This window comes from Protomyctophum parallelum (assembly GCF_964188405.1).
Source record: "Protomyctophum parallelum genome assembly, chromosome: 2".
NCBI lineage: Eukaryota > Metazoa > Chordata > Actinopteri > Myctophiformes > Myctophidae > Protomyctophum > Protomyctophum parallelum.
In genome coordinates, this window is record NC_139699.1 from 27,293,079 (window position 1) to 27,318,276 (window position 25,198).

Here is a 25,198-nt window from a genome sequence, read left to right on the forward strand (position 1 = left end):
CCTTATAGAACTTTAACTCTTGAGAGTGTAAAATTAGACCCTTATTGTAGTGTACTGTGCTCTGTACTGTAGGCTACTTATTATTTTCTGGAAAAAATCTTCAAGAAATGACAGTGCCCATCAGCCCATGGCTCATACTGTAGTGTGTACTATGTGCCACTTTACTCTGTACTGTACTCTTCTATACTGACCACTTTAGCTGTTGCAGCTGTCCGTGCTCGGACACAGAGACACGTACGTATAGGGACACACATTGCTGCGTAATGGAGCGGAGACACCAGAGCCGGCTGCAGAATGAAATAACTGAGGGGTCAGTCGATACTTTTGAGGTTTCAAAATTTTATTTTTATTTTTGTGGCTGTGTCCCTGGGTCCCTGTGTCAGAGCACGAAAATGGCGTTATAGCGTTTGTTCACCACCAAGTGTCACTGTTGCACAGCCTAACACACAGACACACACACAGACCAGGGAGGAGGGCTTGTACAGTACAGTGCAGTACAGCACCACTCACTTCAGACGGTCTGATTTTTGTTTAAACTGTGTTTATTATTATTTATTTATTTTGCATAGAAGTGTGTGTAGGCCTATATTTGTATTTTGTAACACTTACACTGGTTTAAACAATAATCAAAACATTTGGAAGCAAGCCTAACTAAGCACATTTTACAGACACACAATACAAAAAATAAGTAAAATACTGCTACTACCAATATTTATAAGCAACTTTACAGAAAGATGAGCCCAAAGTCGCTTATAATAAGCAGACATGGCAACACCGGTTCTGCGGCGCACTGGGCGCAGTCTGAAAAATCCATTATACCTTCTTATTATAAAATCCTCAGGCCTGGGGGTACAGCCGTCCCGTGATTGGCTCGGCTGCGTAGTTGTCAGGGAGACGCTTAGAGTATAGGGGAAACGTCATTATTCACGTTCCTTATAAATGATTTAACTGATGATAATGTCGTATTTTTATCTATTTATAAAAACGAATAATGATACATGAATAAAATATGAAATATGATATATGAACCGATATGAACATGCCAAAACATTTGGCTTTGGCTTTACATTTCAATTTGGACACCAACTAGCAAATCACAGCGCCAATGTCCTCCCAGGATATGGGATATTAAATAGTTAAATTATTATTCATCTTTGAGTTGCAATCTTAGAGTAGGCCTATATCATAGAGTTATATAACTCTATGGCCTATATGGTTAACTTGCAATTGATTCCATTAAATTATGCTGAAAATGAATGAAGTGTGTGTGTGTGTGTGTGTGTGTGTGTGTGTGTGTGTTTCATTTTTAATTTGTTATACATTTTAAAGCAAATAAAATGTGTTAAGTGACCGTACGATTTATCTACCTGTATGTCAGTCAGTTTCAATAATAAAACCATTACCAAGCAAAGAAAAATGCAGGCTATACTTTTTTCTTTGATTCATTGCATTATGCTTATTTACTTTTTTATTTGTATTAATCCAAAATAATACAAAGTTACGAGACATTGCATGTTCATTCAAACCCAAAACACAAAGTAAAACAGTAGAAAAAAAATACCAGCGGGCAAGGAAAAAATATAATAATTCATAGAAATTAGAGAATACATTTACATATAACGTGTACTACAGTACTGTAGTACAGCTAGATTACCCATTATCTAACCTCGCATCACCAGGCTTTCCACCGCCTCGGAGGAAAGCCTGGTCTCTGTTTCAAAAGTCCGTATGATCCGGGCTGGGGCCGGATGATGTGGTTACGTCATGTTGTAGTATTGTTTTGTAGTCGGAACAGGCGGCGGCAACTTCCTTTTCTTTCTCAATAAAAGCTCTCGTAAGCGAGAGCTTTTATTGAGAGGGAAAAGGAAGTTGTCGCCGCCTGTTCTTCCTGTTTGTAAGCATATCATCCGGCTCCAGCCCGGATCATATACCGAAATGAAATGGTGCCCAGGCTACCCATTATCCCTTTCCCTTTTTAATTCTATGACGTCAGAATCATTCCCACAATGCCTAGTAACACGCATGCGCGGTACAAGAAAAATACTACATAGTTTTTTTCCCCCCCTTTTTTTCTAAACCAGAGAGAGATTGAGCCTGGATCAGAGATGGCGGCGGGCGCCTCCGACCCCCTGGAAGATATGCTCTTTTCAGAGGTGGACGAGAAAGCCGTGAGCGACCTCGTCGGCTCCCTGGAGTCGCAGCTGTCCGGCCAGCAGAGCCACCCAGCCGCGGCTGAGACTGCACAGGCTGAACATAATAAAGCCACTGGCCCGACGGTCAACGCAAAAAACCATCATCACTTGGGGGGAAAAACGCTACCAGCTCAAGTGGTGGTGGGCAGCAGCACCACCACAACACCACCAGAACAACAACAACAACAACGTCAACAAGGAGGACTAGCGGGGGGACACAAAACTGACATGCACGGGGAAACAAACTGTAAAGAAATGATTTCGGATAAAACTGTCTCATCTTCACTGAGCTGCTCCGCTCCGTCTTTCGGCGATGAAGCTGCTTCCACCGCCGCGGCGAAGGCGAACAGCAGCGCTTTGCAGCCACAGGAAGCACCATCCATCACCACACTGACCGTTACCGCATCTGGATGCTCAACTTTAGTGTCTCCGCTTGTCAGCAGCAGCATCAGCACCACCGTCGTCGCTGTTGCCACCACCACCACCACCACCACCGGTCGGGGATGTAGGGCTTCCCAGCAGGCGGTGACGGAAGCCAGTAAACCACCGCCGAGGAAACGCGCCGCGCCGCGGAGGACCGCTTCATCTCGGATCAAGAGTTTGAATGGTGGACCTGTAACGACGAGGAGGAACAGTAATAACAGTAACAACAATAACACAGCGGTAGTGGTGGCTCGCATCAGCCCCGTGGCTGCAGCTGCCGCCAATTCTACCGCTGCTCCAACGGTAACAACGTGTATAAACACTACGACTTTCACCATGTCTAACGCCACAGGGCTCTCTTCGAGTCAATCTGCTATTGCTCTTGACCGAGGGACGCCAACTATTGCATTGCATAGACTTCCCAGTCATATCGTGGCCAGTATAGCTCAGAACGGTAATGGGACCAGTGTGTCGGCGTTGGTTCAGCAGGGAGCCCGGCTAGGACCCACCGCCCCTTCACCTTCACCACCGGTGAACCACAGCATAACTACAGTGACAAACACTGGGTCTTCCAAGACAGACGAACATCCCTGCAAAGTTGTAATGTCTAGCCAGTCTAGCGGTGTCAATTCTGTAATAAATACTGTTGTCGTGTCCTCTCCATCTTCTGTTGTCATCCCTGTAACAACAACAACAGCAGCACAGCAGCAACTGAGCTCTCCCATAACCCCTACCTGTGTCACAGGGGTAACGACTTCCATAAACATAACTGCTCAAACCACCACCACAGCCGCTGGAATGGTAGTAAGGCCAGCGGCCCCTTCACCAACAACGCCTGTCGTGGCCGCCACGACACCTGCTCAGTCTCAACCTCGTCCTGGACTACCCACACCTCAAAGGATTGTAGCCCCTCAACTGATTGTTAGACCACCTCAGCAGCAGACGACCATTCAGTTGCCCCCTGGGTTTACCATCCCACAGGGTAAGGTTTTGTTAAAGGGATGATAGATAGATACCTAAACGTGGAGAGAACAAATCATATTATCACTTTTCTGGAGGCAGTTTACAGTCGTTCTCAACACTCCTTTCACCCATAGAGAGCCACACAGTGCATTGACTGTGAAGTCAGTCAGGTCCCTGTGAAGCATATTTACTCATTTACTTTGTTAAAGACTTCGTTCAGTCAATCTGTGGGCCTCTCAGAGAATTTCTTTCAACTTCATGGCACATTTCTTACATTGTTTTAAAGATTTCAACCTCAAGATAGTTTTCAACAAAACAATTATTTGAATCCTTGTAAGAGTCATACAATGAAGCTAGTCAAGCTACAGGGATTTGCCTCGGAATTATGGCAGAGACACTTAACTGACAGTTCATTGTTTGACAGCATGCAGTGACATGCATGCTAGAAGGATAACAGGACTTCATTTGCAGGGCAAAGGGACAGTGCAAAGTCATGATAGACAGGCATGAAATACAAATACACTGTAGATAAAGTAAGATGAGCTATGTAAAATAATTCTACACTGCTGGTCAGATCGCCAGCTGAGGGCAGTAAAACACTAAAAATAAATGTTTCCTTTTAGTTCAGTTGTATTCTTTGCAGCTTACTCAGTGGAGACCTGTTGCCTTCAGCATTATGATGATCAACTCTGAATCTGCAGTCATAAGCATTTTCTTCCCCACTGTTCTTATAAGGTGACACAGCAATGTTTTGGGCAGCTGTGCTCATAGGTAAAATAAAAATCAAGTGAATTACTGTATGCCAAGGGAAATTTCTGACACATTTTACACCACAGTTGTAAAAAATATAAGAAACAGCTGGTTGTTGATCTAGATTATTTTTAACCCAGTACAGCGTGGTTATGTGTACCATGTGCTGAGTCACCATGGACACCAAGGAAAGTGCTCCTGGCTTTGCACCGGCCTGGTTGGAACCATAAACATCACAAACCTAGGTTTCTGACCGTGTTGTCTCAACTGGAAGCATGGCCCATGTTCATTTTTGAGCCATGATTGTGAAGTGTTAACCTGACTCCGCCAGATTGCGGCAGTATTGAGTTCTGGTGGAGTCAGGTTAGTGAAGTGTACCACCACTCAAAATCAAATCATCTGATTGTTTTTGCACCATTTTAACTTAATTTACACATTTGTCTGCATAAAAATATACACAAGCATCTTATGCATTGTATCCCAGTGTAAACACACAATCCCTTCACTGCCATTGCATTAATTCACAAGGGCCCAAATAAAGAAACTGCTGGATATACTGTATACTGTAGATCCAACTTTTCTTTCTACCACAAGTTCCGAATACTGTTTTCATAGATGCAGAACTAACATCTGAATAAGAGCTTATAGGTGGCAAAGGGAAGTGTCAGGTGAACCAGATATACTGACATTGCCATTCAACTTTATTGCCAAGTTCAACAAGACAGTCAAATGTACATACAACAAGAATAATCACAGCAGGCCAGTTCACAAGAGTGGTATTCTAAGAAATAACACTTTGTCTAGTATCTACTGCCATTCAATTCCTACAATCTGAGTCATGATATATAATGGGATTATTAATGAAACATTTATTACATTATTACACAGCATATGCTCTTATGCTGTAAGTAAAGTAATGATTTCTCAATCTAAATTGTCCTATCAACTAGTAATACTGTAAAACTAGTTTGTAGTGTGTGTGTGTGTGTGTGTTATACAGTATATAGGCAATTATAGCTATAAGGTTGTGACTCATCATTTAAGGATTTAACTAACTACCTGAGTCTCATAGTAAAATGTTTCCATATAATGAAAACATTAAATAAAATAATGTTTTTATTTTATTTTTGAACACAAGGAACGTTACTAGTCTTGAGCCCCATTGGCTCAAGTGGCTCAGCGGCTGTCCACCTCTGAACAGCTCTCAGCGGGTCAATGGAGACCCAATTGGTCTCCGGTTCCAACTCCGATGTTGCGGATTTACCCCCTTTACCCCCTTGGGGTTATGGTGTAATAGTAGACTGTAGAAATGGGGCTGTTGTCACTTGATTCAGTACAAATAAAATAAACTGACTCGTGTTTTGAAATAATGACGTGAATAATTAAACAAAGAAGTCAACTGTAATAAGGTAGTAAAGATGTAATAAAATAAAGGGAATAAAGGTATCATTTTGAATAGAGAGAACATGCATGTCCTGACCTGTGCTTCTTAAATTGTGTGTTAGACACCACTTCCATGGTGAATGGTGCTGGTCAATGATTAATGCCCTCTGTCCCCTGTTCTTCCAGGCATGGTGTTGGTACGGACAGAGATGGGTCAACTGGTGATGGTACCTCAACAGGCTTTAGCCCAGGCACAGGCCCAGAACAACATAATTCCACGGCCAGCCACACCCACCACTGGAGCTGCCTTCAGAGTTCCTGCTCCGCAGGTAAATTCGACCACCTGTGGATTATTGTAACGTTTTAAGGGACAGATTACAAAGTTTTGCCGAAGTAGATTGTAATAGTTGTAAAGGTCTTAAAGAGGTATGTGACGCAAACAGAGGGTGGTGTTGAGGTCAGGTGTGCCAATACACAATGGTCACTACTGTCTGGCTGTCTCAATTGTGTCATTTTACATAATTGCGATTAATCATTTTAATTGTGTTGTTGAACACTGGAGCATGTGAATGAAAATTACATTTTCTGTTTGGCTTTTAGACTTTGTAAGCAAAAGGTGCACAGATATGACGAATAACTTACATCATTTAATAACTATACTATGAATAGTGAAAATAGCCAATTTCCACATTTTTTTTAAATTATATGAACATTGTTCGACATGATTCAATGATTATGACGATTATTTGATTATCTCAAATAATTGCGATGAGGCAGGGCCGTGCAGAGAGCGCTGAGGGGGCAGGGGCTCAAACCCCAGAAAAGGGTACATGTGTGGTCGTGCGTAGTGCGCACCGATTTTTGGGGTGGTCTTTTTGTGGGGTCTGTCCCTTGTGCCATTTCATGTCATTGGACAGTAAAATAAGCAATACATTCTCATTAGTCTGAAACTAAAACTGACTGATGGCAGCCAGCACATTAAAAGTAGGCCTATAATTAATTATTATTGGCCCCTACATAAGCCCTTATTGGCCCTCTACATAAGCCCTTATTGGCCCGCCACATAAGCCCTTATTTCCCCCCCACATAAACCTTTATTGCCCCCCACACAAGCCCTTATTGGCCCCCCACATAAGCCCTTATTGGCCCCCCACACAAGCCCATATTCCCCCCCCACACACAAGCCCTTATTGGCCCTCCACATAAGCACTTATTGGCCCCCCACATAAGCCCTTATTGGCCCCCCACACAAGCCCTTATTGGCCCCCCACACAAGCCCATATTCCCCCCCCACACACACAAGCCCTTATTGGCCCTCCACATAAGCACTTATTGGCCCCCCACACAAGCCCTTATTGGCCCCCCACACAAGCCCATATTCCCCCCCCCCACACACAAGCCCTTATTGGCCCTCCACATAAGCCCTTATTGGCCCTCCACATAAGCCCTTATTGGCGCCCCACACAAGCCCTTATTGGCCTCCCACATAAGCCCTTATTGGCCCCCAACGCAACCCCTTACTGGCCCCCCCACAACTTCACAAGCCCTTATTGGCCTCCACATAAGCCTTTATTGGCCCCCCACATGAGCCCTTGTTGCCCCCCCCCCCACACATACACACACATGTGGCAATTTATTTCTTTTTTTTTAAGGAAAGGACACTGTGATACAGGTTACGAGCCAGATTCAAAGATTTGAAGCTGTGATTAGGTCTGTATCTGTATGTGCTGTACCATACATATCATCCCTGTCCAAAACAGTTATAAGATTCAAATGGAAAAAGTGACATCGACAAGCTCAAAACATGTCGCTTCAGACCTCGAGCTTGCCGATAATAATAATAATAATACATTTTATTTATAAGGCGCCTTTCAGGGCACTCAAGGTCGCCGTACAGGTTAAAACAGTACAAGAACACAGTTAAAAGGAGAAAAAGAAACTAGGGCACAGCTTGCAGCAGAAGACACAGAGGTCTTCCACTTTAATTTAAATTTGGCCAATGGGGCCGGTTCTTGTGGCCCTGGAACGCATTCCATATTCCAAATTATTTTTTATAATCTTGGATGGTTTGGTTGTACATGATGACCATTTGTTATGTTTTTCATAACCTTAACCAAAACTCTTTAATGAATAATAATTTAGCGGCCATTGTGTGCTATAGTACAACATGATGTCCATTGTTGTGCTATCCTATCGGATGATAATGGACATAATTTATGTAAATTAGTTTGGTCACATACTGCATTTATGCATTTTGACATTTGAGAGGATAATATCACCTTTATTATATACTGCACAGTGCACAGGCTTTGTTTTTGGATTTGAGAAAGTATGAAGTAGGTATTTCAATGTGGCCTGTGCACCTGGCATGGACGGGCCTTTGTGAGAAACGTGGTGGAGCTAAGCTGTGTCACGGTGAAAGTGTTTCTGTGTTTGCATGGGAAGGTTTTAGCTTTGTGTCTGAGTACTGTACGTGGCTGATAAGGGTACAGGCTCTTATGATCATGCGTTTCATGAGCAATCTGTTGAGACTGAGGCCTCTTTTAGACGGCGACCATCTCCATATAACACGTCAAAGTCCCGTTGCGTTCTCATTTTTTCTTACCCTTTACACGAGAACGCACGTTATGATATAATGTGCTATTATGCTATACTGTCGCTAGGTGGCGATAACGGGCTGCCAAATAGACAGGTCACCCACGTACAAGAAGAAGACGCAAGCGGCGCAACACTGCTCTGGGCGCGCCACGGGATGGTATATATTTTATAATACATTAGGCTACATAAACGCTGCTGCCGCGGCTGCCGTCTATCACAAGGCTTTTTATTTACATCATGGTTTTACATTCAACATCGCTGATGAGCATCACTTTGTAGGCGAGGAGGGAGGCTTGTTCAGGAACTCCATTATATCATAATGATATTGCTCTGCATCAATGTAATTGTAGCGGTCCCCGCCGAAAGAAGGTCAAGACTTGAACTGATGGTAGTGAATTTATTAAGTCCATAAACCAACGTAAGAACTGACAAGAAAATAAAGAACACAAAACAAAATACTCTGTTAGTATTACACATAAAAATTGCCGTAGCTCACATTAGCTCCAAATGTAACTATAGCATATACAAAACAGTACAATTCCCTTTTAAATGGTTTTGAGCATCATTCAGAAATTAGAATTCCTGTAAACACATTACAATTAATTTACTTTAACATCACCATGCACTTATTATAATGAACTCGTTTTTTAACTCAACTAAAGTAATGAAATAGCCTCTTTTAAATCCTTTTTAAATGTAAATGACATGAAATACTTGTATCCATAATGTATGAAATATAGTCCAAACCATCACCAATTCCTTTGCAAACACAACACAAAAGCAGCAAATTAAACTCTGGCTTAGTTGTAGTTTAGTACATTACATTATCCACACATAACACCATGTACTTTGTTGTAGAAATACGTTTCTTAACGTCTTTCAATCTACTATAACCATAGTTGGAACAGGATGTAAACAACACAAGCCATACATTTGTACCAATCTTTTCTCCCAAAACCCCCCCCAAAAACGTGTTAATATTCTACATAGCGCAAACAGTCCGTGGTTACTAACCTTATGCCTCTTCGGGGGGTGGCTAAAACTATACAGAATGTCTAAAAAGACAAATCATAAAACGCGCGGTATGCTTTGTGGCGAGCAGCACAACCACACGTTTCTCTCGGATTATGTAATACCTTTTGCGTCGCGCACGTTATGACGTCACGCTTCCTCTCTGGGTCGCGCAGGTAAAATCATACAAAACTCCTTTCAAAATAAATTTGGCTCAACACACAAAAATAACAGGAAAACGACTTCAAAAGGTATGTTTCACAATAAGATCATAATATCAATATCTGTACACCCAGAAATAGAAAAGTTCAGCAAAAAACGTGTTTGGGTTCTTTACAGTAATAAACATATGCGCTGTGAGCCAACGTGAGCCATGATGTCATAAGTTTTGCGGATTCACCGTTTTGCCTGTTTATATGGAGATGTCTTACTTTGATGCAATGGACAAATGCTCTCATGATGAGTTTATTTGTGCCATTAGTTTTGTCCATGTAATGGACAAACTGCACACATCAACTGCACACTGTCGATGTGCCACTGTTTTGTTTGATTTGATTAGATTTTTGATTGAGTTTTGGCCATTATCACCTGTTTTTCTTTAATGACACAGGCCAGAAAGTTCAGACGCCGACAAACTAGATACCAAACTCTGCCCGAACCCGACCAGGCCCGGCCCGACCCGACGTTTACGGGCCGGGCCTAAAATATATGCTAATCAGTAGGGCTGTGCTGGGCCTCGGGCTCCATGAAAAAAATATATCTATATATTGTATATTTTTATAATAATAAAAATTATAGTTCTGTCTGTTCTGTGTATTTATCTATTATGAAGATGGTGCTGACTGGCGTTTCACTTTTACTCTGTGTAGATTCTCAAATTCTGCCCAAACCCGACACGGCCCAGCCGCCCGACCCGACCCGGCCACGTCAGGCCTAAAATCTATGCGAATTAGTCGGGCCGGGCCGGACCTCGGGCCTGATCAGTTAGGGCCTTAATTTGCAGACTCGTTTTTTTATTTTATCCCTTTCTCTCCCCAATTTAGCCGTTATGCTAATTGATTCCTCCCCACTCACATTTTGTGTGTTGTTTATCATACTGACTCACCTGCTGGTTACACATTATAGCTGATGCCTCTAAAGCCCTAACCACACCAAAGGGTCACCAGGCAACTCCTTGGGTCCAAACGGTTGCAAGGAATTAACGCTAAAACCGCCTCGACCCTTTGGTGTAGTTTGGGCCATTGAATTGCGTTGAATCAACGTGAACGGTCAATGTGGGTCAACGTGCAACAAGACATATCACACCGCAGGGACAACGCTAAAACCGTCTTGACCCTTTGGTGTGGCTAGGGCTTTTTGAACGGGATAAAGACGCTTTTAGGGAGGTAATCTGTTTTAATGAAGACTAATCCACATCAATGTTGTCTTGTGGTCTCTGCTGGCCAGATTATAGTTGCTGGGTGGAACACAACAGACAGGTCAGTTGTAGTGATGAGAGATTAATCGGCAAACACATCGGTATCGGGCGATTTTAGTTGTTTTTAGATTAATCGCATCGGTTCGATAAATCAATCAGACTGATTAATCGGTCTGTCTTTACAGATAAACAAGCCCAAAGTAACAGCTTGAACAGATCTACAATCTCACAATATTAAATATAAAAGGTATTTAAGTTAAATCTGACTTGCCTGCAGTGCAGCTACCCTGTTACATGTATTTTTCAGAATGGACAAAATCATATCGACATCGGTAATATCGGTTATCGGCCATAACAGCAATTAATTATATCGGCCAAAATGTCTCATCGGCACATCCTAGTCAGTTGTCATGTTTCGTGCTGCTATTCTGCCACCTACTGTAGCTGTCTTTAATCAGTCACTACTCTCTGTACACTACTTTTAGCACAGCTTTTCCTCTAACTAGTGTGTTTGTCTTTTTTATTTTTTATATTATACTGTATATATAAACTCGGCAACAAAAGTTTGGAAACTTAACTTTGGTCCATTATTTCTCCACTTTTATAATACCAATTGGTATTGTATTTTATATAATTATAATTGTTGACTTGTCACCTTAACAACGAGGTATTGATTGTAAAGATCAGGCATTCGTGGAATGAGCAACAACACAGGTAAACGTGTGGGTAGTAGGGCTGTCCCCGACTAAGGATTTGTATAGTCGACTGATAGATGAATAAATTTGCTGTTAGTCGACTAATAGTCGACTGAGCAAAAAAAAGAAGGAAAAAAAAGTTTTTTTTCTTTTTTGCCCCCAAAAATATTATAATATTTACAAAAATATACAAAAATATTGTATTATTCCACTAGGTCTGTGGGGGACATAAACACATTGAACATTCTGACTGTTCAAATCTCCAATGTGCATGTGGAGTGTGTCTGCCTGTGTGGCAATGTGCCACTGCCTGTGACTTGAATCACACAGTGCGCTGGCCTGATAGACTCCAGAAAAAAAAGAAAAAACCCCCCCCTTTTTTTTGTGAACAACTGAGAGGCTTGTCATTAGCCAGATTGAGCACAGCAGGTGAGATTGAGATTCTGGAGTCTATCAGGCCAGCGCACTGTGCGATTCAAGTCACAGGCAGTGGCACATTGCCACACAGGCAGACACACTCCACATGCACATTGGAGATTTGAACAGTCAGAATGTTCAAATGTGTTTATGTCCCCCACAGACCTAGTGGAATAATACAATATTTTTGTATATTTTTGTAAATATTGTATCTTTATATACAATTTTTTGATGAACATCGACTAAGAGGTGGTCAGTCGACTGAGACCCATTCCGATCGATTAGTCGACTATTCGACTAATCGAGGTCAGCCCTAGTGCGTAGCGCCTCCAAAAAACCTGCCAAAATGTCAAGTGCTTGGTATTCAACCTTTGCTTTGCACTCTCCCACAGTAATAAGGGGGGGGAAACATATTGGCCATTTTTACACTTTATTAATTTTACACTCAGTGTTAGGGAACTCTGTAGCGGGTGAAAGATCCGGTGTTCACTCTCCATTCCTACATCCCACCACTCCTACATTGACTTCTAATTGTCGGAATGGTGGTATGCTCCATATTTGTAAACATCCCACCATTCCGACAGCAAAAAGTCCCACCATTCCGACAGGGACCCGCGGCAGAAAAAGTCCCACCATTCCGACAGATCACAACTATTTATTTTTTTATTATTATTTATTTATTTATGTATTATTATTTATATTAATATAAATATTATTATTATTATTTTTTTTTATTTTTTTATTATTATTTTTTTTTTTTATGGTTTATTGATTATAGTACAAATGGTTTACAACTATTTATTTATTATTTATTTATTATTATTTATATTAATATAAATATATTTATTTTATATTTTTTATTTTATTTATTTATTTATTTATTTATTTATTTATTTATTTATTTATTTATTTATTTATTTATTTATTTATTATTTATGGTTTATTGATTATAGTACAAATGGTTTACAACTATTTATTTATTATTTATTTATTATTATTTATATTAATATAAATATTATTTTTTATATTTTATTTTATTTATTTATTTATTTATTTATTTATTTATTTATTTATTTATTTATTTATTTATTTATTTATTTAATTATTTAATTATTATTTATGGTTTATTGATTATAGTACAAATGGTTTATCCTGCTTGAATATTATCGAATGTAATAGCATGAATTACTCAATTGAATTATTAATTTAACTCTGAATTATATTTGATTATTTCTGAAGATGATAGGCCTATACAGTATGTCCCAGAAAGAAAGTCACATGCCAGCAGAAAGAAAGTCACATGCCAGCAGAAATATGCCTTCAACTGAGTTTTATTATAACAAAACGGGACCTAGTTACTAGTAGTGGGGTTCCGTCTCCATGTTAAATTTAGTTGTCATTTACAACTCATGTAAAAGTTTCACTTTCAGTACTAATTTGAAGGTGAGGGTCTATAGAACCATTTTGGTTCGAGTGGCAATCACCAAAATAAAATAATTGGCCTATAGGGGGCGTAGTCAGGTGCCAACCCTCATCAGCCCTACCAAAATATGTAAACTGTTGTAACTTTTGATTAAATTATCCAATCTGAACATATGATATATGTATGGATTCACAATCAGGAGTAGCATTTGGTACTTAAACCTTATTACACATATAATATTTGTTTCCACCCAGTATTGGTGTATATCCACAAAATAGCAGGAAAAACGAGCTAAAAACTAGTAGTGGGGTCCCTAGACAGAACGTCATTTACAACTCAACAAAAGTTTAACTTTCACTTCTAATTTGTAGATAATGACCTATAGAACAATTTTAGTTTGAGTGGCAAGTCTACAAATTAAAAAATATATATATTTTGCCAAATTTCCAAAATGGCCAAAATCGGAATTATGTTTATTTGAAAAATGTCTTAATTTTATTATATTGCTGTTTTTTCTTTGTTTTTCTTGCTATATCAAGTTAATCCTGTGTGAGGAATCAACTGGATTTCAAATATTAATGTTTTGAATAATCTGATATAGAAACAAAATAAAGATGGCTGCCAATGTACATTTAATTACTACATTACGCCTAACTTCTATCCTGTTGAACCTAGAATGGTGATGTTGGTGCCTATACCTATGTTATCATGAATGACTAATTGTATAAAAACAAAATACATAAAATAGGACAATATTTCACACAAATGAGACAATGCAGTACATATGTGGGGAACTAAAGTTAGATATTGGAATATAATACACCACTCCTGTGTTATATTTGTTTATTTTATTTTAGTTAGTTATACTATGTACTGACACTATAGGGGGCAGAGTAGCAGGTGCGTCTTAATTGTTCAGACTTGGTATCTTGTTAGTTATAAGACTAAGCATACTGCAGAAGAGCATGAGCTGCACTGATTGCTCTCTTGTGGTATTGATATTTTGAAGGTATACGCAAAAAAGTTAAACATGTCATGAAGGATCCTAAAGTGTTTTTTATGAATATGGATAGTCATGTGGGATAAGTGGCCATCCCAATAGTATGAGCTAGCATTAACCAAAGTAGCCTGTAGCTATAGCACAGGCTAAAACTAAAGGCTAGCTACAGTATAGCAATTATGCTGAGGAAGAAATTGTGTTTTCATTATTTTCATTATTATTATTACAATGGTAAATGTGAATGTAGCTATATGCACTGCTGACTGTTTTCTTGTATTAATATGTTGAGGCAAACTGTTAAATACAAAAGTTATATAATAATATAACAGAAAACTAAACCTGGATAAAGTATTTGTCTGTTATGGCTGGGACAACGAAATGGCAGTTGTGCATTTTGTGCCAAAAGCAAACTGAGGAAAGACTTGTTTGCCCTCTTGCAAATCCAGTTGCCAGTCGTAGAGTAGGACATCATAAGCCTTGCAAGTCAGTTCAGAGCAATTGACGCTTCTCGATCCCCACCCAGACGTAGAACTTCCAGATGCAGAATCCATGAAGCGAAATCGTGCATTCTGGCATACAACTTGTCCGCATCTGTATAGGGCAACAGCACTTGACAGTGCAAAAAAAAGGCATTCTGGAGGTGCTGTGGCATTGGCAAGAAGATCATGCCGGACATGGTGCACCTGTTAATCATAATAAATGTCTCTTTTGTGGTGAAGAAACATATGCAGCAGACCATTCATTCCAGAAGGTAGAACTCACCCAAGAGATAAACGACAAGGCAGTTGCGCTAGGAGAAGACCGTATCGTGGCACTCCATGACTATCCATATTCATAAAAAACACTTTAGGATCCTTCATGACATGTTTAACTTTTTTGCTTACCTTCAAAATATCAATACCACAAGAGAGCAATCAGTGCAGCTCATGCTCTTCTGCAGTATGCTTAGTCTTATAACTAACAAGCTACCAAGTCTGAACAATTAAGACACACCTGCTACTCTGCCACCTATAGTGGCAGTAGTATAACTAATAAAATAAAATAAACAAATATAACACAGGAGTGGTGTATTATATTCCAATATCTAACTTTAGTTCCCCACATATGTACTGCATTGTCTCATTTGTGTGAAATATTATATATTGTCCTATTATATGTATTTTGTTTTTATACAATTAGTCGTTCATGATAACATAGGCATAGGCACCAACATCACCATTCTAGGTTCAACAGGATAGAAGTTAGGCGTAATGTAGTAATTCAATGTACATTGGCAGCCATCTTTATTTTGTTTCTATATCAGATTATTCAAAACATTAATATTTGAAATCCAGTTGATTCCTCACACAGGATTGACTTGATATAGCAAGAAAAACAAAGAAAAAACAGCAATATAAGAAAATTAAGACATTTTTCAAATAAACATAATTCCGATTTTGGCCATTTTGGAAATTTGGCAAAAATATATATTTCTTTAATTTGTAGACTTGCCACTCGAACTAAATTTGTTCTATAGGTCATTATCTACAAATTAGAAGTGAAAGTTAAACTTTTGTTGAGTTGTAAATGACGGTCTGTCTAGGGACCCCACTACTAGTTTTTAGCTCGTTTTTCCTGCTATTTTTGTGGATATACAGTATACACCAATACTGTGTGGAAACAAATATTACATGTGTAATAATGTTTAAGTACCAACTGCTACTCCTGATTGTGAATCCATACATATATCATATGTTCAGATTGGATAATTTAATCAAAAGTTACAACAGTTTACAATTTTGGTAGGGCTGATGGGGGTTGGCACGTGACTACGCCCCCTATAGGCCAATTATTTTATTTTGGTGATTGCCACTCGAACCAAAATGGTTCTATAGACCCTCACCTTCAAATTAGTACTGAAAGTGAAACTTTTACATGAGTTGTAAATGACAACTAAATTTAACATGGAGACGGAACCCCACTATAGTTCCATCCATGCCACGTTTGGCAGAACATGTGCTTGATGTACAACATACATAAATAACGTATATTAACATAACATAAATGAGTGCAATCAGTGCACAACAATAACACAATTACATTCCAACTTGTTAAAGAGCAGCCACAAATAAATAAAATAAGAAAGATTACAGATGGGTATTGTTCACGTGCAATATAAAATGAATTATGTGGTATCGAATAAGTAATATGGGCTGTTTTAAGGGTATATGCACATCTTAGTTCAGAAAAAATTAGGCCCTGCTGACCTTGACCTATAGAGCATGTAAGTCTTTTTGGAACTAGCCCTGAGGGCTGGCCTCCATGAAAAAATTAGGCCCTACTGACCTTGACCTATAGAGCATGTAAGTCTTGTTGGAACTAGCCCTGAGGGCTGGTCGGTGTCATGTCAGTGTCATGGTCGGTGTCATGTCAGTATCATGGTCAGTATCATGTCAGTGTCATGTCAGTACCATGTCAGTGTCATGTCAGTGTCATGGTCTGTGTCATGTCAGTGTCATGTCAGTATCATGGTCAGTATCATGTCAGTGTCATGTCAGTGTCATGGTCAGTATCATGTCAGTATCATGTCAGTATCATGTCAGTATCATGTCAGTATCATGTCAGTGTCATGTCAGTGTCATGTCAGTATCATGTCAGTGTCATGTCAGTGTCATGTCAGTATCATGTCAGTGTCATGTCAGTGTCATGTCAGTATCATGTCAGTATCATGTCAGTGTCATGGTCAGTGTCATGTCAGTATCATGTCTGTGTCATGGTCAGTATCATGGTCAGTGTCATGGTCAGTGTCATGGTCAGTATCATGTCAGTGTCATGTCAGTATCATGTCTGTGTCATGGTCAGTGTCATGGTCAGTATCATGTCAGTATCATGTCAGTATCATGTCTGTGTCATGGTCAGTGTCATGGTCAGTATCATGTCAGTGTCATGTCAGTATCATGTCAGTGTCATGGTCAGTGTCATGGTCTGTGTCATGTCAGTGTCATGTCAGTATCATGGTCAGTATCATGTCAGTGTCATGGTCAGTATCATGTCAGTGTCATGTCAGTATCATGTCAGTGTCATGGTCAGTGTCATGGTCTGTGTCATGTCAGTGTCATGTTAGTATCATGGTCAGTATCATGTCAGTGTCATGGTCAGTATCATGTCAGTGTCATGTCAGTATCATGTCAGTGTCATGGTCAGTGTCATGTCAGTATCATGTCAGTGTCATGGTCAGTGTCAAGGTCAGTGTCATGGTCAGTATCATGTCAGTGTCATGGTCAGTGTCATGTCAGTATCATGTCAGTATCATGTCAGTATCATGTCAGTGTCATGGTCAGTATCATGTCAGTGTCATGGTCAGTGTCATGTCAGTATCATGGCTAAAATGTAATAAAAACTCATAATCAGCTCATATATTATAAAGACATTATTGCATTATGAAGTTTTATTACAGTATGAGTCGCCTATGTGGAGGTTCTTAATGTAACACATTATTACATTATAGAAAAATCTATTAAGTTATGTGCTCGTCTTTTAATTAAATTATGAGCTGATTATTACATTATAAGTTGCTACACACCCCTTAAAAAATTGCCTTGAAAATACATTTAAGATTTGTGGACTGTCGGAATGGTGGGACTAAAATGTGTCGGAATGGGGGGATGTCGGAATGGCAACATGTCGGAATGGGGGCATGTCGGAATGGGGGGATGTCGGAATGGCGGGATGTAGGAATGGAGGAATGCACCCGAAAGATCCAAAAGCACTGCAACAGCTTGGCACCATGCTGGTCATCAAACCTAGCCACAGTTTGCTGTCGGATGGCATCCCATTCCTCAACCAGGTTTTGTTGCAAGTCATCCAACATGGTTCTGTTGGTCACTCATACAGCAAGCTGATCCCACAAGTGTTCAAATGGGTTGAGTTCTGGACTCACGACAGGCCATTCCATCCTCTCCACTCCAAAATGCTGGAGGTAGGCTACTCTGTGATGATCCTGGCTTTGTGGGGGTGAGCATTGTCATCCTGGAGGATGGCGTTAGGTCCCAGATTCTGAAGACATGGGATCGCCGCTGGCTCCAGAATCTCATCCTTATACGTATCTTACTCACTGATTTATATATTGCGTTTAATGATGACAACTTCAGGTTCTGTCTTGCCTGTGAGAGAGATACTGCCCCATACCATGCCAAGCTGTTGGGGCTGTGTATGGATCTTCCTCCCGCTACCGAGTTCCCTAACACTTAGTGTAACGTTAATAAAGTGTAAAAATGGCCAATATGTGTTTTTTCCCCTTATTACTGTGGGAGAGTGCAATCATTCAATCCACTAAGCAACTCATAGAAAAGGGTTGAATACCAACCAACATTTGCTATACGTCAAAGCAATGTTTGGGAAGTGTGCCGATGGCAATACTTTTAAAGCTCACTAGGGGAATCACAGAAGCCAGTTTGAGTCTGGTCTGTACTGTAGGTCATTCCAAGACCAGGGTCCAAAAAAAACAAGCCTTTTATTTCATCCTCAGATTTTGTTGTGGGCACGACATAGTGCAGCCAAGCATTTGATCGGAGGTTGAGAGAGTTTTGGACAAGTTCAAATTGAGAACAAATGTAAAGTGGGAGATTACCAAGGATGGCTTTATAAGTGAGAATATACCAATGTAGCAACCTGCGAGACGTTAAGGAGTACCAACCCACTAGGGCGTACAGAGTACAGTGATGAGTCCTATAAAGGGAGTTGGTTATGAACCTCAATGTAGCATGAAACAAGGGGGTCAAGTTTGCTCAGAGTGGAGGAACTAGCAAAACGGTAGACAGTATCGCCATAATCGAGCTGCGACTGGAAGAGGCCTGTATTATCAGCTTTTTGCGACAAGTATTAGAAAAGCAGGACTTCATTCTGTAGAAGAAACTCGGCATGAATTTAAGCTTTTTTGCCATGGCATCAATGTGGTGTTTGAAGTTGAACTTGTTGTCCAACCAAATACCAAGATATTTATACAGCTCACTCAACCCATTCAATGGATACTCCATCCAGAGTGGTGATGTTTGAGGGGACATTGACTAGGCTATTTAGGTTTGCCATTTAGCAATTCATGCTGCAATGAGACAAAGTCAGAGGCCAAGTTTGACAGTGCCATCAAGTGAGGGGGCACAGGAATACAGAATTGTATCATCGGCATGCATATGATATCTACAATGCTTGGATTGACTACATATATGCTTTACATACAGCAGAAAAAGCAAAGGCCATAGAATGGAACCTTGAGGGACTTCTTTCTCAAATCAAATTTAACACACAGCCGAATAAGTAGCTTTTGAAGCAATCTAGCACATTGTGGCGAAAACCTTTATTCGAGAGGACATTTAGCAAGACATGGTGGTCCACGGTGTCAAATGCCTATAGGTCAATGAATAAGGCTGCACGGAACGATTTAGAACCCAGGACACCGCTGATGTCATTAATAACATTAAGGCATGCTGTCACAGTACTATGTTTTGCCCTTAAACCAGGGGGTTAGAATCTTATGTGCATCAAGAAAGAATTTACCCTGAGTCGATACTTGGATACACTAGTAGTGGGGTCAAACAAATCCCACTAACGTTATATTGGTTAATTTAAACTAAACTGCACGAGGAAGCTCGCTATGAAGATTGCGTCTTCTGACGTGATCACAGAAGCATTCAATAAACTCACAGGCAATCTATTGGCTGGGTCTGAGACTAATGTGCACCTTAACCACCCCCCCCAGGCGAAGGTGATAAAAGGTGTCATCCAACCAATTAGTCTTCACTTTTGTGTAACTTCTCATGAAGATCACTGCATTGCACAAAGTCTCGTTTTCAGTGTGTTTGAGTTTCCTAGGACAGGAGCGAATTCTGGTTCCAAAAACTGCACCACTGGTGAGTTCCTGACTTTGAGGTTAAGAATATTCCTTTCATAAAATTCTACTTGTTAGTCGGACGGCCAGAGAACGGCCCTGATTATAACTAGCGACAACTAAGCTATTTCTAGCTACAGTTACGCTAGCTTCTGGCTACACCAGCTACTAGTTGGTAGGCCCGCACACGGCCCTGACTAGCCATAAGCCTGCTACAGCTAAGCTACTAGCAACTTAGCTTGGTTCCTGCAAAAGGACGCCGGTGTTAGCTACTGTTAGCATCCCACTAAGCTACCCTCCCCAGCTACCACTCCTGCTATCGGCCTGCAGAACGCTAAAGCAGTGATGGCGGGGAAGAGCAGAAACCAACGTCGCAAGGCTAACGACAACAAGCCTGCAGTGCTGCAAAAGCACTGTGAGACATGCTCCAACTGGATGGCCGGCGAGGACAAACATGAGGACTGTGTCCGTTGTTTGGGCCTGCAGCACGCCCTCGACGCCGTTCATAACCCGGGTGCCTGCTCCCTGTGTGACGGCGTCGATGCGCGCATAATAGCCCGCAGGCTAGTACGTGCTAAGCAGTTTTTCGACGGGGCCATCCGTCAACCAGAGCCAGCAGACCAACAAGAGGTGGACGGTCAATTGGCAGAAGAGAGACGGGACGCACTAGACCCCGCTCGTTACTCTGAGGGTGATTATGTTAACCTACCGTCTACTACCCGCGCGAAGCGGGCTGTTAAAAAAGCCAGACGAGCAGCTAAGAAGGCTCCGGCTGACGAGGTTGCGGCTACGGCTGCCGACATACCACACATCCCGCCTCGCCAACGTACGAGGCGCGCGAATCACCCTCCCCCGTCGAACAACACGACGATGATGAAGAACAGTCCTCGGAGGAAGACCAGAGCCAGAGCTCCAACGATGGCTCCTCTTCTGGCTCCTACTCTGAGGGCTCGTCCGAGAGTTCAGACTCTGACTCTGAGGGACGCCTCAGAGCCACTCTCATCGCGGGAATGCAACCTCGGACGGCGGCCCAGACTGAGCCCGCAGCTGCGGATGAAACCGAGCAACAAAGCGCGGCGCCCGACGCAGCGCCCCAGGCCGATGCTCAGAACCGAGCCCCTGCTCGGTCCCAAGTCGTCCTCGAGATGGACAAGTCAGCGCTGATCGATGTATTCAAGAGGGCCACCGAGCGCAGCGGTCTGACATGGCCAGCTGAAGCTACCCCAACGGCGGCGGCTACAGACACGGCCTGGGATGGTTTCGGCGACGATCCGGACGCTCCCCGGCCAAAACAAATCCTACCCTTGGCTAAAGGTTTCACGGCGGCGCTCGGCGAATCCTGGGTACACCCCTACACCCACTCTTTCCAACCCACACATAAGAAGGAGCTTGATTGCGTCGCCATGAAGAAGGTGGTTCTGGAATCTCTGCCTGATATGGACAGATTCCTAGCTTCTCATCTCCTGCATGTCCCCGAAGTCGCCCCACCGAAAGAGCCTAAGTTTACATCAACACATGAAAACGACATGTCCACGATGACAAAGAAGGCATACGCGACGCTGGCGGGCTCCGTAAAAGCCATCAACGCCATCACACTACTCCAGGGCTCTGTCTCTCACATATTTAAAACATCGGGAGAGGCATTGGATCTGGAGCAGATCTACGAGCTACGGAGGCTCCACAAAGAGGCGCTTGCGCTGACAAGGTACAATACAGAGATGACTGGGAAAGCAATGGCCACTCTAGTAGTACTGGAACGGGCTAGGTGGTTAAACCACTCCGAAACCAAAGAAAGAGCCACTTTCCTGGACCAACCTATCCTGCAGGATAATCTTTTCTCTGGCACGGTAGCCGATCTCACGGCTAGACACGAAGACAGAGAGAAGAAAAAGCAAGCAGCGCAAGCTTTCATGCCAACAGAGAAAAAGCCTCCGCACGTGAGTAAAAGAAATAGATCCTCGTACGGCCGCTCTATGAACCGGAGGGACAACGAGAGGGAGCGCGGCTCCAGACCTCCTTTCAAAGCTCCGGCGGCTGCTAGGGCCCCCTCTGCTTCGGGTGGCCAGTACCAACACCAACGACAGGATCGCAAGAAGGACACCGCGACCCACGGTCAGCCTCCTCCCGCGGCGGCGGGACGGAGGCGTCATCGCCACCCGAACGCCAACAGTAAACAACAACGTAAATGACACTGTGCCGAGCCTCGGGGAGGCGTTGATAAAATCCGCCCCCCTCCGCCCCCACGTTCTGGGGAGAGCTTACGCTCGCAGCGTAGGCGTAGCAGCCTCGGGCTGCACGCCACTGGCGCAGAGTGTACCGGACAAGATGGATGTTGTTGTTGCACCAATTTTTGCAGAAAAAATGTCGTTGCATACTGTAACTCCCCTGTCCCCCTCCCTGATTCAAATAAAGAGTTTGTATGGTACAAAATGTTTGAATCCTTGCCAGAACACACGGGGTATGAGCCCACTGCCACGCAGACCATTAAAACGGCCCGCGGCAGTCGGACGAAACGCAGATATACTGACAGCTCCTTGGAGCTCTGCCAAGAGGCACAAGCACCATGTCAGTTTGATGGCCCCGCCGCTAGGGGGCGCCATTTTACCACGAAAGGGCATGGTGCCAGTATTAACTCATATGACACAATGCCTTCCGCGAGAGGCACCCACTCTGACTCAAAAAAGAGTAGGGCTGACAAAAAATCCTCTGACGAGGTGCGTTTCAAAATGGATAGAGTGCGGCGCACACACCTGGGTGGTGGACACAGTGAGAAAAGGCTACAAGCTGCAATTCTCAGCGGAACCACCCACATTCGAGAAGATAATATTCTCTCAAGCAAGCGGACAGGCAGCCGTCATTTTACAGAACGAAATACTCTCCCTGCTGGCCAAAAATGCCATTCAGGAAGTACCTCCAGATCAGAGCCTGAACGGTTTCTACAGTCGGTATTTTCTGGTAAAGAAAAAAGGGGGGGGAATGCGTCCTATTCTGGACCTCCGAGCCCTCAACCGATATCTGAAGGATTTTCGCTTCAAGATGCTGACAAATGCGGCGCTGTTACGCATGATACGCAGGGGGGATTCACATCAGTGGACCTCAAGGACGCCTATTTTCATGTTCCGATTTACCCACCGCACAGGAAGTTCCTGCGATTCGGGTTCGGAGGAAGGGTTTACGAGTACCTAGTTCTCCCTTTCGGGATGTCCTTGAGCCCCCGAGTGTTTGTAAAATGCACTCAGGCGGCCATAGCCCCTCTGAGGCAACGGGGTGTTCGCATAGCGAGCTACATCGACGATTGGCTCCTGCTTGCGCAGTCAGAGAGCGAGGCACGACTCCACACCAGCTGGGTAGTGAGTCACCTGCAGTCACTGGGCTTCAGTCTGAACTATGAAAAGAGCGTGCTTATACCAGCGAGGTCGACAGACTTCATAGGTATAACACTGAACTCTGTTTCCCTCACGGCTCGGCTGTCACAGGACAGAATGAATTCCGTTCTGAGGTGCGCGAGTTCGTTCCAGGTGGGACGCAGGGTCCCTTTTCGTACGTGCCAACAGATGGCGGGACTCATGGCTTCTGCTATAACCGTGTTACGGTTAGGCAGACTATACATGAGACCTTTTCAGAGGTGGATGCTCTCTCTCAGGGTGCCCAACGATCGTCGTCATCGCCTAGTCACAGTCCAACCGGAGTGTGTATCGGCGCTACGTCCATGGAGAGACAGGTCGTTTCTTTCAGAAGGAGTGTCCATGGGTCTGGTCGTGTCGAGGAAGATCATCACTACGGATGCCAGTCTGACTGGGTGGGGCGCCACCCACGAGGGCAGAACTGCCAGAGGAGTGTGGGGCGACGAACTAAGGACCGCCCACATCAACTATCTGGAACTGATGGCAGTATGGTTAGCCGTACGACACTTCAAACCCCTCATCAAGGACTGTCACGTCCTGGTCAGGACGGACAATACGACGACCATGTGCTACGTCAACAAGCAGGGGGGACTGCGGTCCCGCCTGCTGCACACACTAGCACAAGACCTGACTCTGTGGTGCGACGCACATTTGAGCTTGATCAGAGCCTCCCACGTCCCGGGGATAGAGAACAGGGGGGCGGATCTTCTGTCCAGAGGGAGGTGCCACTATGCGGAATGGTCCCTGCACAATGCGGTGGCAGCTCAGCTCTGGGACAGGTTCGGCCGCCCACAAGTAGACCTGTTCGCCTCAGGGGAGAACGCGAAATGCCCGGAGTATTTTTCCATAACGGGGCAGGAGTCCCTGGGCCTGGACGCGCTAGCGCACGCCTGGCCCAGAAGTCTGCTTTACGCGTTTCCTCCCATTTCCCTGATATCTCCAGTCCTGGAGAGGGTGAGAACCCAGAACCTATCAGTAATACTGATAGCTCCGGGGTGGGGCTCTTGGAGGTTGGAGATATCGCCTCTCCTCTACGACCATCCGTGGCAGCTCCCGCTGCGCAGGGATCTGTTGACGCAAGCGAGAGGGGAAATCTTCCATCCACGGCCGAAAGACCTGGATCTATGGGCCTGGCCCGTGAGAGGATGAACCTCGATGCGGAAGGCCTGCCACAGAGTGTCATTGACACTATACAGAGTGCGAGAGCTCGATCAACTAGAGATTCCTACGACGGGAGGTGGCGTGCGTTTGAGAAATGGTGTCTACAGACACAGGCGGTGCCTTTCCAGGCGTCTGTGAAAGTCATTCTGTCTTTCCTTCAGAGTCTGATGGACAAGGGCCTGTCCTATAGCACCCTGAAGGTCTACCTGGCGGCTATTTCAGCCTGCCATGTTGGATTCGGGAATGGCACTGTCTGGGTGCACCCTCTAGTACGTCGGTATATGACCGGTGCAATGCGCCTCCTCCAGGTACCGAAGTCTTTGGTTCCTTCATGGGACCTCGCGCTGGTTTTGGACTCCTTGTCTCGACCACCGTTCGAGCCTTTAGAGTCGGTGGAGCTGCAGTTTTTGTCATTGAAAACGGCGCTACTGCTGGCACTGGTGACTGCTAAACGGGTCGGTGACATTCACGCTTTTTCAGTGAGCGAGGAGTGCACGC

At 43.2% G+C, this 25,198-nt stretch overlaps 1 protein-coding gene across 1 annotated transcript in view; it reads left to right on the forward strand.

Annotated features, from left to right (window-relative positions):
• The first annotated feature begins 2,092 nt into the window (after positions 1-2,092).
• Positions 2,093-25,198, forward strand: part of LOC310854477 (transcription initiation factor TFIID subunit 4) — a 168,126-nt gene continuing 145,020 nt past the window's right edge. Inside the window, exons 1-2 of the mRNA XM_083759145.1 lie at positions 2,093-3,597; positions 5,898-6,040. Coding sequence (XP_083615271.1) covers positions 2,106-3,597; positions 5,898-6,040 — 1,635 coding nt within the window. The 5' untranslated portion in view covers positions 2,093-2,105. The remainder of the gene's footprint in view (positions 3,598-5,897; positions 6,041-25,198) is intronic.